The sequence below is a fragment of the Paroedura picta genome, chromosome 6 (assembly GCF_049243985.1).
Source record: "Paroedura picta isolate Pp20150507F chromosome 6, Ppicta_v3.0, whole genome shotgun sequence".
Lineage (NCBI taxonomy): Eukaryota > Metazoa > Chordata > Lepidosauria > Squamata > Gekkonidae > Paroedura > Paroedura picta.
In genome coordinates this window covers 110,297,784-110,314,125 of record NC_135374.1, presented here as the reverse complement: position 1 = coordinate 110,314,125, position 16,342 = coordinate 110,297,784, and the positions used below count along the sequence as shown (strand labels likewise).

General features: G+C 45.8%; 1 protein-coding gene across 2 annotated transcripts in view; it reads left to right on the top strand.

Annotated features, from left to right (window-relative positions):
- Positions 1-16,342, top strand: part of UGGT2 (UDP-glucose glycoprotein glucosyltransferase 2) — a 135,634-nt gene that overhangs the window by 46,732 nt on the left and 72,560 nt on the right. For both annotated transcript variants that reach the window (XM_077343895.1, XM_077343894.1), the window contains exons 12-15: positions 2,542-2,692; positions 6,453-6,572; positions 12,412-12,497; positions 14,553-14,688. In XM_077343895.1, the coding sequence (XP_077200010.1) occupies positions 2,542-2,692; positions 6,453-6,572; positions 12,412-12,497; positions 14,553-14,688 (493 nt within the window). The remainder of the gene's footprint in view (positions 1-2,541; positions 2,693-6,452; positions 6,573-12,411; positions 12,498-14,552; positions 14,689-16,342) is intronic.

Genomic DNA, 16,342 nt, shown 5'->3' with positions numbered 1-16,342 from the left:
AACAACATTGCGGCTTAGTAAACAAGCAACAGCTTTTATCTTTCAGCCATTGAGCTTGTTACAACAATTATTATGCTATAAATAAACCAAGATAAACACACGTCGGCATGGTTTGAACAAACAACTGAGATTACCTATATCCAAATGGATCCAACCAGCTTTTCTGTGGATAAAAAAGGAAGGCAGGGTCTAAACCAGGGGTAGTCAAACTGCGGCCCTCCAGATGTCCATGGACTACAATTCCCAGGAGCCCCTGCCAGCGTTCGCTGGCAGGGGCTCCTGGGAATTGTAGTCCATGGACATCTGGAGGGCTGCAGTTTGACTACCCCTGGTCTAAACCATAGAACCACACCAGCAAGGCTCTGTTGGGGGTCACAGTACTGCTTGGGCAAAGGTCATGTGAAGTGGGAACTGTGATAAGGAGGAGAAATGAGCAAGTGGAAGAGTGGGTTGGATCCATCATCTCTGGAATTCAGAGAACAAAAACCTGCATATTTTTGCCAAGTATGTAAAGCTAGGGAGTCTAATCAGTGTCATATAATATCCTACCCCTCACCAAATTAAGCTGAGCAAATATTTCCCTTCTGTTTTTGTGCAGCTCCCACAGGCCCGGCCCGCTTTATCACTAACAACTTTATCTTGATTAGACAACAGGCGTGCCATTTGTGCTTTCACTTGTGTTATAGAGAAAAAAATGTCTGAAACTGTGGTTGCTTAATTTGTTTTTTAATGTGCGCTGTAATCAGTGTGCATATGCACAACAATTCGATGACTATATGCCGCTAATAACGAGGCAAGCGGTTCCCGAGATTTTCAGAGGACTCTCGGAGTGTGTTAATTCATAACCTCCCGCCTAGCTAGAAACTACAAACAAGGGTCTTTTATACACATGAGGCAAGTATTTAAGTAGCCACTACATTGGAGATTTGAAAAACCAACACAACAGTAGAGGTATGATTAGAAGTTAGAAGCCAAAGAACCAGCTGGATTGTTCAAATCAGCATGTGAAATTCAACTGCTTTATTATTATTACTGCTGTATTTGGACATTTTATTCCACCCTATCTTAACAGACTTGGGTCGGATCACAGCATAGGTAAAATCGCATGAATAAAATTCTAGGAATACCAAAAAATAAAATAATTAGCTTAAATTAAGATTTAAAGCAGGGGTAGTCAAACTGCGGCCCTCCAGATGTCCATGGACTACAATTCCCAGGAGCCCCCTGCCAGCATTCGCTGGCAGGGGGCTCCTGGGAATTGTAGTCCATGGACATCTGGAGGGCTGCAGTTTGACTACCCCTGATTTAAAGCATCATAAGATTAAAATACTAACATAGCCCATACAAATTTGTCTATTGTATGGGGAAGTGGGGGGTGTCATAATAGCATAGCCCTCTTGGGGGGTGTAGTTCAATGGGTACAGACAGTGAGGTTAGTGGGGTCAGATATCAGTGAGGTTAGTGGGGTCAGAACCATAAGCCTGACAGAACAACTCCATCTTGCAATCCCTGCAGGGCTCTGATCTCGTTTGGCAGAGCATTCCACCAGGCTAGGATCTGGGCCCTTTCCCCAACCAGAGTATGCATATGGGGGGAGGTGCATTTTTAGGCCCTGATGGCTGCTGTAGTGATGATAGAAATCAGAGATGGCGGGATCAGGACTGCATGCCTGCTTGGCTCCTTCATCCAGAGTATCCAGCCACCCTACTTTCTATCATAGTATAGAACCTCTCAATCCTCTGTGCCCTGTTTTGCTTCAGTCCCATATACTCCATGTCTCAGCCAGCTATTGTTTCTGCAGACTGCTATTTTTCTCTTCCTGTTTTGCATCTCTTGGTTTAGCCTCCTTGTCTTGTGCTTTCACCCTGACTTGAATGGTCCAGGCTAGCCTGATCTTGTCAGATCTGATGAAGCTAAACAGGGTTGACTCTGGTTAGTATTTGGAAGGGAGACCTCCAAGGAAGTCCAGGCAAACCACCTCTGAATGTCTCTTGCCTTGTAACCCTGTAGGGCTGCCATAAGTCATCTGTCACTTAATGGCTCTTTTCACCATGGCCTGTCATGCTTTCTATCTACCGCAGTTTCCTTTGTATTCTCTTCTGCCCAGAACATACAGCCCTTCCTGATTTAAGAGCTCCCTAATTCTGATTGGTCTCTTCATTTCCTCCCCTGTTCCTCAAGACTTGATCACCACCTATCTTTCCTTCAGGTTCTTCTTTACTGTGTTGATTCTCCTGCCTCATTTCTTCAATCTCTTTACCTTGGACTCTCTGTCCCATAGTTTCCCTATGTCCCAAGACCACTTCCAAGAGATCAGCCTCCTGACTTGTAAAGTTTTAACTCAACATATTGACAACTTTCCTTCTCATAAAAGATGGACTTCACATTGCGTAGTTCCTAGAGCAATTAATGTTTTGTGCCACCAGCCATCTCAACCAGTTGGTGGCAAAGCCATGAGTGCTAGGAGTACAATGCAGTTCATTTATTCAACTCTCATTCCTGTGTGGGTTTTAATATCATTTTTTCTGTTTAAATACTAAGTATTTTAGAAACTCTGAAGAGTGAAGGGAAAGCAATGCACGGACTTCACACCCTTGGAATTAAGGGAGACGTGCTTAGTAAATTCATGAGATTATCAGTCCACGATGCTGATGATGCTTACGCGTTAGACTTCCGTCACTCTTCAGTAATAGTAAGTAGCGTATTTATTTTAAAATTGTGTTTAAAAAAATCCAGGCATTGATTTGGTTGTCAACTGCTAAGAAATGCTCTGGGGCTCCTCATTCTGATATAGCTTTAGGTGTTTGAGAGATGTGTTAATTCTTTCTAACAGTTCTGCTGATTTTCAGCAGTGTTGTTCATCAGTACTTCCAGGAATCCCTTGGGATTTCCTTGAAGTGACTGGTCAAAACTTTATTCCACAAGCAGTGATGTATCACTGTTTTCAGGAAGAGTGCTGGTGGCGATGGTAGTCCATCAGTGGTACACCATCAATGTACACCAGGCTTTTTCAACAAGGGTTTTGTGAAACCCTGGGGTTCCATGATGGCCCTGGAAGAGTTTCACCAATTGGGTAGGAGTTAATTAATTCCCAGTGTACACCAGGCTTTCTCAACTGGTTTTGTGAAACCCTGGGGTTTTGTGTGAGGAATAGGGTTATGCCAAAAAAAAGAAAGAAAGAAAAGGTTTTTCTCCAGGTTTGGGTATATTGGACCCCCTCCCCCAAGTGGTATTTCCTGATATTCCTGAATCTCTATACTAGTGGGGTATTGGATTTGGGATTCTTTGGGAATCTTTATTTTTTTTCAACTGTATTATAATTTATGGAGGCCATTATACTCAATGTGGACTCTATGAGGGAATGTCTGGGGGGCTGTTTTTTTGAGATAGAGACAGCAGATTTGCAGCATGCCAGCTGGTCCCTCTTCTGAGAGCCCCCAAATGTCAAAAAGATTGGATGAAGGGGGGTCCAATTTTATGTGTCCCCAAAGAATGTGACCCATCCTCCATTTTTTTCCAACAAAGGCAAAAAATGTGTGTGTGGGGGGGGGGGAGGAAGCAAGGGAAATAGAACTCCAGGACCAGAATCAAAAAGTCCTAGAGAATGTCAAAACTGAAAATAAGGGTGGCAGATTTTTGCAAGCCCAGCAGAACCATTGCAATGTGCCAAGCAGATCTAGTACCACTGTGGCAGTGCAACCTCAACTAAGGTCAAACCAGAGAATCTCTGCAGTATACATTGAAAGGGGGGGGGATTTTGCAAGCCCAACAGAACCCACTGCCATTGTGGCAATGCCAGCTCAACAAGATTGATGTTGACCACGGTCAGGGATTTCTCCATCCTGGCCCCCACTTGGTGGATTGTACCCCCAGAAGTGATCAGGGCCCTGCAGAGTTAAAACAATTCCTCAGGGCCTGCAAAATGGAGCTCTTCCACCAAACCTTCTGGCAAGGCCAATGAATGGACTTCACCAGCCAGAGGCCCCTCTTACCACAAACTGCACCCTGCAGATGAAGAGCCAAAAGTAGTCCAGTCAGCAATAACACAGTTGTTGAGTATGTAGTCACAGTGTTCTTCTGTTAAACGTTAAATGTTCTCCTTATATTATTAGTGATGTTATACGTTCACGGCCATGATATTTTCTTTGTATTGTATTTCAAACTTCAGTGTGAACCACCCCTGAGCTGCAAGGGAGAGTGGTATATAAATATAAATAGAATAGAATAGAATGACAATCCAAGCTTGGGGGCAGGAGGGATTGGAACACTGTTGAATGAACATTTTTGTTATTATTCAAGTTTCCTAGTTGTATATATGCAATCCATTCTGCTTGTTAAAAGCTTTCACTGAGCTCACAGGCTTTTATAAGCATATCCTGAGTAAGGAAATTTGTTTTGTATGGACCTTTCAGTTGTTTGGCCGTGAAGAGCTTGAATATCATTCATTAATAACATCAGCAGTTCTTCTTCATTCAGAGTGCTGTTGTTGAATTTGTTAAGACTCAAGTGCAATTGAAAAGCCAATTATTCCTCTGTTCAGCCACCATATTTCATCCTTGTATTTGTTAACTGTAAGTGTGCTTTCGCGGATAAACAATTAAAGAAGGATCTCTGGCGAGAAATGATAAATTTTCTTATAATTAAGGAAGAAATTGAAAGCAGGAATCTCAAAGAGTGCCAAATTGCCCTATATTGACATGTACCGAAATACTGGTGGTGGCTGAACAAATTTTAATTTCTTACTTACCGCAACAGGTATTGTAGCATTCTCAAGAGGACTAAATTCTTCTCTTTATGTGTTTTTTTTTTAAGTGAAACATTAATGATTAAAGTGCATTGGGCTGCAGTAGACTAGTTTTTGTCTGTTTTTCAGCAGCTTTTCTCCTTTTTTAATGTTTGCTGTGCTTCCACTGCTTATATAAAGCAGACAGCCCCCCCCCCCCACTGAACTCATAAAAACTCATTAAAAGAATTTAGCAGTGCTGAATCACTTTCAGTATTTTGTGCTGGAACTAGTTAAAACAACCCAATTCCTGGGAAACTTATTAGGGCCTTTTCAGAGTAAATACCATAATACTGAACAAGCTTTGAGTCCAGCGGATATCTTTAAGACCAACAAAGTTTTATTCAAGGTATAAGGCAGCGTGGTGTAGTGGTTAGGAGTGTGGAATTCTAATCTGGCGAGCCGGGTTTGAATCTGCGCTCCCCCACATGCAACCAGTTGGGTGACCTTGGGCTTGCCACAGCACTGATAAAATTGTTCTGACCGAGCAGGAATATCAGGGCTCCCTCAGCCTCACCTACCGCACAGGGTTTCTGTTGTTGGGAGAGGAAAGGCAAGTGTAAGCCGCTTTGAGACTCTTTCGGGTAGAGAAAAGCGGCATATAAGAACCAACTCCTCCTCCTCCTTCGTTTCCATGTGCAAGCACACTCCTTCGGATACATTAAAATGGAAGTTGTCAGTCCGTACATATAGGTCGAGGGCGAGCGGGAAATTAGCATGCAGCATAATGAAGATGTTTAACAGATTCAAGGACCACACTAGAATAACAAGCTTTGTTTTATGTGTCCACCATTTGTTTGGCTTTAATTCCGTGGGGAAATTTTGCTCCTTCTACTTACTGCTGCAGTATTACCCATTCGTGCGTGTTTCTATGCTTTCAGTTCACATTTCAACAGGCCCGGGTAGAACATGCTGTAGAGCGGTCTGCAATTTGTGGCAATAGTTTCACAGATGCTAAGGAGTTCCTTGGCAGACAAGTCAATGTGGAAAACATTTCCAGACGGTAGAAAGCTTTTAAAATGCTGCTCTCACTTATTTGGCTGGATAAGCCTCTTTCGTTAAATACAAATCTCATAAACATGATAAAAGTTTTTGGGTTTTTTTTTAATGTAAGGCCAAGGAAGCCATTTTTCCCACGTGTGTCAAGGGATCCGGCCACACGAGATGTTCAAACAAGGGCTGGCAACGAAATAGGTGTCCTGCTGGAAGAGTAATACAAACTCGGCAAAGAAGACCTGAATGATCACCTCCTGACTTTAGAGCTGGGTCATCTTACACATTTCCTGGCTGTGCAGGAACCCTTGGAGGTGGGGGCCATTCTTCAATGGTAAAGTAGCTGCTTTTCCGGCTTAATCTCAAGCATCTCCGATTAAAAGGCTTAGGTGGTAGGTGTTACGAAAGGTTTGTGACTCTGAAAAGCCATTGCCAGTCTGAGTAGACAATACTGACTTTGATAGACCAATCGCCTGACTCAGTACAAGGCATGGTAAAGCTGCTGCTGCTCAGTTAAGGTTTAAAAGGGCCTGATTTTTACTAGCAGCCGTATAACCAGGTGACTTACTCAGGGGCGTTAGTATGGAACGTTCAGGAGTGTTTGGGTAATAAATGTCATTTTTATCAGAAACTTTGTGATTTATGGCAAGCACTGGTATGTTTTTCTTCCCCCCAGTGGATCAATAACATAGAAAAGGATCAGACTTATGATAAGTGGCCTACAAGTTTTCAGGAACTTCTTAAGCCAGCATATAGAGGAATGATGCGACAGATTCGGCGCAATTTGTACAACTTGGTATGTATTTGTGTTTGAGTGTGCTACTGGAAAAATGACATGTTATATAATATGAAATCTCCTGAAATTAGAGCCTGTTCAGACACTGACATTCTGGATGGGGAGGTCACTAAAAATCCAGTCCACATACATGCAAATAATGCTTAGAAGTGCATCACTCAGTTGCATGCAATGTGTACATAGCAGTGCTGGCCTATTCCTGTTGTCACTGGTACACGCTTTCATACTTTTATATAACTAACAGAAAAAAGAGAGAATGTGTCCCAGGCTATCAAATTCTGTATAACAGTGGTCCCCAACGCTCCTGGTCCAGGGACTGGTACCAGTTCGTAGATCAGTCGGTACCAGGCCACAGTTCCTCCTCATCCTCCTCCCCGGCTGCTGCCCTGCCACTCTGCTGCCGGCTCACCTTTGGTGCTCTCCAGCAGCCGCCATGGCTGGGGCTCCCCCTCGGCATAGCACTGCGCAGCTGCTGCTGGCAGCGCCCCCCAGTGGCGTCGGCGGAAAGCAAGTGGAGCAGGGGCTCAGACGGTGGTGGCGACGTCCCTCGGCAAAAGACTACCCCCCCCCCCAGGCCTCAGTAAAATTGTCAAGGGTTGACCGGTCCCTGGTGATAATAAGGTTGGGGACCACTGCAGTATAATATTTATACAATACTAGTTTCAAAGCCCCTTTATAAAAAGGGGCTTTGAAAGGGGGAAGGGTAAGGGACACAGTCCCACCCACCCCCTGTCCTAGAGCCTCCCCCCGAAAAGCGGCGCCGCAGTCCTCTTTCCGAAGGCGAGTGAGAAAGCGAGGTATACTCACCGGCTTCGCGCTGTTCCTGGCCGTTAAAGGCGCGGGCGTGGCCGAGGAGGCCGGGCACCATGGAGTAGACACGGGCCAGAGAGGCGCCTGCTGGCCAGCTCCCTCGCCGAGGCTTCTCAGCAGCTGTTGGCTGGCTCGGGGGACGTAGCTGCTGCTGCTGCTGGGGCTGGTGGGTCCGGCTGCGGGAAGGCAGCTCGGACTCCGTCGCTGAGGTCCGCTCGTCGCACGGTGGGTGGAGGCGAAGGTCCGTGGGCGAGGAGACGCGGGCCCGGAGAGGCGGCGGCTGGGCAGCCCCTTCCCCGACGCCTCTCTGCTGGTTTTCTATGGGGGACGCCGCTGCTGCTGGGGCTCGGGGATCCAGCCGCGGGAAGGGCGCGAGGCACTTCCTGTTTCGTTGTTCTCCGTCGGGCGGCGGGGCCTTTGTCGGGCGGGGTTTGTTTTCGGCGGCTCTGTGAGGCAGCGTGGGCGAGGAGACGCGGCCCCGGAGAGGCGCCTGCTGGGCAGCCCCTTGCCCTACGCTTGGTTTTCTTCGGCCTTGGGGGACGCGGCTGGTGCTGGGGCTCGGGGATCCGTCAGGCGGCGTTTTTTGAGAGTGTGTGTCGGGCGGCGTTTTTTTCTCGGCGGCTCTGTGAGGCGGCGGCCCCTGGGCAGCGAGCCCCCGACAGCCGCGCTGCCTCTCGCCGCGTCAGGCCGCCGGGCAGGGAGCCTGGGGCGCCTCTCGCCGCGGCAGGCCGCCGGGCAGGGGGCTCCCTGCCCGGCGGCCTGACACATCGGAGGCGCTTCGCGCCTCCGATGCGTGAGGTCAGCGGCAAAGGAGCAACTGCGAGCCGCGCTGCGCGCGGCTCGCAGTTCCTGGGGCTGGGATTCGGAGGGACCAATTGGCAGGCGCTGCGCGCCTGCCAGTTGGTCCCTCCGATTGTCTGTCCAGAGGAAGGGTCCAACCCGGACCCTTCCTCATCACGGACACATCCTGCCCTAGAACCCCTTAGCGTTTTATTTAGTCCGTGGCGCCCGTGGCGCCACGGGCGGTGTTAAGATTATACAATATTCATTAATAAGATATTGAATCCAACGTCAAACTGTGTCTTGTCTCTATTTTAATGATTAATGAAGCAACCAAAACGGACTAGATTTGTGCCGTTTTCAGTGTTGAATTTTCATCAGTGGTTGTTTCCTCCTATGATTGTGAAACTTACCCTAGCAGTTTTCCAATATTTCAATATTTGTCCAATTCAAAGTTGTAGCATAAACTGTATTGATATAACACTGGCCTTTAGCTCTCAGTTTTGGGAGCATGCATACTTTCATATAACTGGCAGTGAACAGGACAAGACTGTTTAAAACACAGCATTCCTCTTTCTCGTGGAAGTCTGGATTGCCACTGCAGGAAGGGGCTTTTTGGATACCTCCTCTCAGGGACCTCAATACCTTCATCTGCTTTAATTGGTGTCAGAGTGCTCGACTTCAGACAAGTAGAACTTCTATTTCAGAAAATCTCTTTATTCAGAAGCATAGACATCCAACAAAGCCATAGGTAGAACTGAAGTTACACACAAGGGTTTGCGTATATAAAACACAAGCACATTCCCTTCCTTCCTTCCCATGGAAAGGTGATGACTCGGGTTTCAAAGGGAGACCAAACAATTCTACAATCTAAATACAAAGCACAGAGAGTCAGTGGGGGAGAGATAGCTAAGTGAAGCTTTGGTGTGAGACCCAAAAGTCATAATGTACAGATTAAGGAATTTGAGTTGAAAAGCAGAACTGGGAAGCATTACAGGCCTGGCAACATCGGACAGCTCTAATAATCACTCGCAATCAATATGACAGAATTCCCGGGATTCTGACAATTGGTACTTTCTGGCTCAAACCTGAATACTGTCCCCTTTCTGGAGCAGCTCTTGAGGTGCAGGTTTAGATTGGAGCTCCAGAGCAGCATGCCAAAAATTCTGCATTGAAAACAAACAGGAGTTTTGCAGCACCTTCAGGATCTTCCAGGTGAGGGCAAGGTCTTCTCAGTGCTTCTGAAGTGGGTTGTAAGACATGAAAGCTGTTGCTAGAATAAACATCTGTCCATCTTTAAGGTTCTGCAAGACTATTGTATTCCATTGGGTCCTCTTTGCTAGCTTCATGTAGTTCCTGAGACTCGAGTTGGCAGTCAGGATTGCCAGCTCTTGGTTGGGAAATCTCTGGAGATTTTGACTCAAAGTTTGTAGAGGAGGAGGAGTTTAGAAGGGATGTGGTATAAGAGTCCACCCTCCAAAGCTGTCATTTCCTCCTGGGGAACTAACCTATGTAGTCCGGAAATCATTGTAATTCTGGGCAAATTCCAGGCCCCACTTAGGGTTTGGCAACCGTAGTTGCAGTTCATGCAACCCAGTGGAAACTAGGGAACCCAGAATGAACATCCAGAAAATGGGAGCCATAGGACTGAATCCTTGGAGTTCATGCACCTCATCCATTGAGTCTCTATGGATTGGTTTATACGTTACCATTGCAGCCCGAAGCAGCCTGTGGTGCAGGGGGGAGGGGCGGCACCAGCACACAGGTGCAGAGCTCTGTGCCTGCGTGCGGGTGCTGGATTGCATGCTGTCGTTGCCCCTCCCCTCCGCGCCGTGGCACTGGCCACTTCGGGCTCAAAGAGCCGCTTCGGTGGTCAAAGCGTATCACCCTATCTCCTATTGAGCCAATCAGGACACTGCAGGAGACCTTTTGAAAATCATCAGCAAGTTCCTATGCTATCTATGCTCCGATGCCCCCTGCAGGACACCCTTTATATTCTGCTCAGTTATGCACACGGCAGATCCTGCATATTCCAACAACCACATGAACGCGCTAAGTTCACTCCCGCAACACAGTCCTTGACCACATGAAAATGCATCCTGCGCTGCAGCAGGAATTTGTGAATTGGTGTGTGCCCAAAGGGAATCCAGGGGGTGCTCTAATAGCGAGCGCTTTCAATTTGTGCAGCAATCTGACATTGCGGCTAGCTTTTCCACACCTCTAATTATACATCTCTGTTCTTTGCTGGACTTCCATTGGTAATAGTAAGCCATTCCGGATTTGGGACAGCAAGGCTGTTCGGAAAGAGGTTTATTGAGGACTGGAGCTATCTGAATTGTATGACGGGCCCTAATTTGCAAGGCCATCGTTCTTTCTAAAAGTTAAATGTCAATTGAGATTTCCAAAAGCATCCAAATGAACTCCTGCCTGCAGGTCACCCACTCATTCGTTTCTAGCTCATCTGCCAAGGAGCGAGGACTCTGATTACTCCAAAGAAAGCAGTCGTGTGAATACCAGCATTGATGAATCATGTTGGAGCTGCTACAACCAAATCTTGTACCCTTCTTGCTAGGAAATGTCATTAAAATGTGCAGCTTTATGGCTGGATGACTTTTAAATACTAAGTCTTCAATTTATCCTTACAGAGAAAGCGAGAGTTCTGTTCTCCCTTATGATTAGACTTTTAATTTAAGTACATTTAACTATGAAAGAACCTATTGATGTCTGTCTGGAAGTGTAACTAAATACTGTATTAAATCCTAATACGGTTTACGTGACACAGCTTATCTCAACCTGATTGCTAGTGCCTGCACATATTTGAAAAGGCGCCTTCTCAAAGCCAACCAGAGTTCATTTGTCGATGGCAATGGTCACATAAGGTTCTGAGGGTGGCCCCCACGCACCTGACGTCCAAGTTCCTATTGGCACCTGTGTGGCATTGGGTATGAGTTAAGAATCTGAGCACCGGCCTCACTTCAACACCCTGCCAATTTGAAAAAAAAAATAGATCAGTCAAGGATAATATTTTTCCAAGAGTGGAAAAAAAAACCCATGCACAAAGTGTACCTGTTGATTGTATCTATTTTATACAAAGCATGAAGCAAGCACACCTAGCATTAACCAGGGCCAAGGCCTTTTCAGCCTTGTCCCCTACCTGGTGGGACAGTCTGCCAGCTGAGGGCTGAGCCCTGCAAGATTTATTAAAGTTCCACAGGTCCTGCAAAGCAGAGTCGTTCCACCAGGCTTACAATTGACGGTTTGCAAGTTTTGGGTTTCTGAGCAAAATTAGAATGACAAAGGTATTACTGTTTATTGCTTACACCCAAATCTTTAGTACAAGTTCATACATTCAAAAATTGTTCTTTTCCCCCCATTAAAAAAAAACAGATAGATAGATAGATAGATAGATAGATAGATAGATAGATAGATAGATAGATAGATAGATAGATAGATAGATAGATAGATAGATAGATAGATAGATAGATAGATAGATAGATAGATAGATAGATAGATAGATAGATAGATAGATAGATAGATAGATAGATAGATAGATAGATAGATAGATTCGTAAATGGATAAACCATAGAGAAAAAATCTTGAAAGCTGTTAAGGGACAAATAGCACTCCTAGTAAAGTTCTTCCACCAGAAGGGAAACAAAAATATCCTAGCTGCATATATAGATATATACACACACACACATATATGTCTACACGCACACTTAATTATTCAGAAAGCATATATGCCACCTCTCTGGAGGTAACTTACAAAGTAAAAGTAGAGCTTGTAAAAAACGCTCCATAAAGACAAGCCGTAAAAACAAACTAGCCATAACCCTTGTCTGTAACATGGATTTCTCTCTGTGTGTTCTTGTAAGGAGGGGTACTCTGTCATGAGAGCCACCATTCAGGTTGCCATTGCTGGGTTGGGAAATGGGAGATTTGGAGCCCAAGGAAAGCAGGGCATTGGGGGGGGGGACTTCAGTCGGGTACAGTGCCATGGAGTCCACCTTCCAAAGTGACCGTCTTCCCTAGGTGAGCTGATCTCTGTTAACTGGAGGCCAGTTGTAATAGTGGGAGGTCTCCAGCCACCACCTGGACGTTGGCAACCCTGGCCACCATCCGCAGTAATGCGAGATCCTAGACAGAACTTCATTCCTTCAGTCAGAACTTGTTTTGTGTGTGTGCACAAGCAATGTGCTTTCTCGTGGCCTTCAAGTGAGATGACCTATGAAACCTTTTCTCCGGTTAGGTTCTCTTTATTGACCCGCTACAGGAAGAGGCGCTTGCCTTTATGAAACTCGTAGAAGTAATCTACCATCAAAAAGTACCTATAAGGTAATTCCAGTATTCTTTTTTTTTTAAGGTGCCATTTTGTTACACATGAACAGAATGAAATCCTACTCTAACTGCATTTAATGGATACCAAGATTTCCCATGCCAGGACATGTTCTGCCCTATGAATAGATCATATATGCACAATGTATATTTTGCAGCATTAAGTATCCAACCATCTCTCTAAAGCAAGGCTGGGCAAACTGTGGCCCTCCAGATGTTCATGGGCTACAATTCCCATGAGCTCCTGCAAGCAAATGCGGTCAGGGGCTCATGGTAATTGTAGTCCATAGACCTCTGGAGGGCCACAGTTTGCCCACCCCTGGTCTAAAGGGTTAGTTAAAATATCTATCTTTCCCACTATCAAATAAGATGTCAGCTGCAGAATCAGAATTAGTTGTGGCCAGTTTTTGTCTCCAAGAAAAGGCCTCCTTTAGCTTCCAGCTGTGTTCTGCATTCCTGGCTAGGAGAACAGAAAACCTGATGGAGAGGGTTCTTGAAGCGGTTCTCTGCTGGGCTAGGCTGAATGTAGCAGAAATGTGGGCAGGTTGCTAAACTCTCAGCTTTAGAGAGGTTGCTGTGACTGTGGATATGTCTTTGATCTACTTCTGCAAGGACCTGGTGTCCATCAAAGTGTTGTCAGTATTGACACATGGGTAGGAGTGGCAGCCTCCAGGTGGAACCCAGGGATTCCCCATCCCCCCTCGAAGTACAACTCATCTTGGAGTAAAGGAATGCTTTGGAGGGTAGGCTCTGACATTGTGTCCCTGCCTTCCACCACATTCCATCTCCAAATCTCCAGGAGTTTTCCAACCTGGATCTGGAAATCCTGACACACCCACACCCATTCCTCTCCAGTTTTAGGGAGTTTAACCCTGTTTGAGGCTGTTTTTGGCAGCAGGTCCCCACGCTTGTTATCCAAGGAAGAAAGCAGGCAAAGCCAAAGTGGACAACAGGAGCTCCATAAACAGCTCTCTCCTTCGCTTTCTCTCTTCACCCTCCCCATTTCCTGTTAAATCCTTAATTTGAGTCAGGCTGCAGGATGCAAAGGGAAGGTGGTTTCCTCTATGCCAGGGGTAGCCAAACTGTGACTCTCCAGAAGTTCATGGACTACAATTACCATGAGTCCTGGCCAGCAGCATGTTGACCAGCTCATTGTAATTGTAGTCCATGGACATTCGGAAAGCCACAGTTTGGCCACACCCACTCTATACCATGCACATTATCTGAATCCTCCTCTGACTCCCCAGAAATGCTCAGTGTTTTCACGGGGAGTGAAATGTATAACCTTAAATAATAAATCAGACTGCAGAAATAGTGTGGGATAAAAGATTAATCTTCCCCCACCCTCCCTCCAGCACTGCACCTGAAATCAAAACGGGTTCTGTGCATCTGTAATCTAAATTAAAAGAAAAAAAAACAGTGGGGAGGTTCCATTCACAAGATCTCTGATTGCCACCTCAAGTGGGAGTAGAAAGCAATGCACCCAGGTTGGATCTAGCTGCCTTTTTAACTCGGTCTTTAGCTATTTCAGCTAAACATGGCTTTTGTCTGTGCTGGTCCCATGACCCCCAAGAGTCTTTTTGGACCATCATAGAGGATCCCTTCTCTATTTTTCACCAGTGGAAAAGTAGGTTGGATTGAACCCATTACCTCCCCTCTTCATGTGCCTGTATATCTAGCACGTACATGAAAGCACTGACTGCTGGTACAGTAATAGAGGATGCTTTGAATATGCTAAAAACCAGTGTTTCTGGCAAATTTCTTCTGTACAGGAAAAAATAAATCGGGGAAGTATTTTTGTACTAGTGTCAGCTGCTTGGCCTTAAACTTTCCCTCCTTGGTTGCCTGCTCTTTCTGCCAAGGTCACTAGTAGGAAGTTGTACAGATACAGATATTTTAAATGCGGTGGACCGCTGAGGCTAGCCTCATGAATGGCTTGCCATTTCCATTTTACATAATAAAATGCCAATGTGTACATCTGAGACAGCCTATATTAATCTGCTTTGACTATATGGTGTGTGTGATACTTGTGCAATTTCCATCTTTCCTGAGCAGAATTGGATTTGTTTTCATCTTAAATACCAATGAAGAGGTGGATGGAAATAAGGATGCGGGCGTAGCTTTGTGGAGAGCCCTTAACTACGTTGCAGATGAAGTGGACGTTGCAAAAGCTTTCACCACCATAACAAATGTTAGTGCTGTAAACAGATGAAAATTCATGCTTCTCTCAGGGTTACCTTTGCTTTCCTAGAGGTATGATGTAGCCACAGGACACGGCCTCTTCGCTGGGAGGCTGTGGAAATGCAGCCTTTATTTTTTTTCTTCTTGAACAGTTTTGCTCTTAACTGCTGATTCACATGCTTCCTTAAGAACAGCCTGGTATTCTGCATAAACAACTGCACAGACCCTCATCAGAGAAGGCTAGAAATAATTTTGGTTCACTGCCTCAAAATACAGCTGGATTCAAGGCTGTTAGCATCTTAAGAGCATTGAGCCTCACATGTTCATGCCCCACAAATCCTCTTGGTGTAGTGGTTAGGAGCCAGCTTGGTGTAGTGGTTATTACGGTGGACTTCTAATCTGGTGAGCTGGGTTTGATTCCCCGGTCGTCCTCCACATGCAGCCAGCTGGGTGATCTTGGGCTCATCACAGCACGGATAAAGCTGTTGTGACCGAGCAGTAATATCAGGGCTCTCTCAACCTCACCCACCTTACAGGGTGTCCGTTGTGGGGAGAGGAAGGGAAGGCAACAGTAAGCCGCTTTGAGACTTCTTCAGGTAGAAAAAAGCGGTATATAAGAACCAACTCTTCTCCCCCTCCCCCTACTGAAAGGTCAGATAGTACTACGGACCAACAAAGCTACCCTCATAAACCGCCTCAAGATAGAATCCCTCTGCACCTCAGTTCCTACTAGTTGCCTAGACAGGCAGAGGGAGGTGGAGCAGATCTCAGGGTGACACAAGTTATCAGCCCGTGACACATGGATTGAATGAAACAAAGGAGAAACTTACCAACGGTAGCAGCATGGAGGGAGGAAATAGAATTTCTCTCCTCTCCTCTACCAAAATATGATTTTCTCTGAAACTGAGTGACAAATTTAGGTGGGAAAACAATTCCGGTAATGGTGGAAAAGGCAGATTCCACGCTAAGAGATTATGCGGGAAAGGACTGAAAGCGCAGCGGCCAATCGTGTAATACTTTTTGGCGTCCTTGAAATACGGTGGTTCTCATTGCTTTGTCTCAAAAATTAAAGGTGATAAATGCACCCTGCAAAATGGGCAGTGGGATGGAGCGTTCCTTGCCTTTGATGAACGAATCTGCTATCACTGTTTAGTTCAGAAAGGATAGCGTGGAGACTGTCAGAGGACCGTAACGCTTGAATTTGGGATCTCCCTGATGAAACTGATGGGCAAATTCAGAACAAACACACACAAAATGCTACTTTGGACAGCACGGAAACTGGCCACTGCAACTGGGTAACCTTAAAAGGAGGTTTCGTCCATTTTATGATGGAATTGATTGATGGGCTTTAAGGCTGCGAACTGCAAGAGCTTAAATGGAACCTGAGAAGCAGTGGAATTCTGATGACCCATTGTTGGGGGAAATTTGATGCCTTAATGCAGCCTTTCTCACCTTTTTTACCACTGAGAACCCCCTGAAACATTCTTCGGGCTTTGAGAAACCCCAGAAGTGGCACGATTGTGCAGAATATGGTTGGGAAGCATAGCTGTGGACACGCCCACCCGGGACCCTCCCCTTCCCACCCCCTCCAGGCCAATCATTGGCCATGGGAGGCAGGGGGGTCAACATGGCCATATACCTGATAAATGTTTAACAAATTATTG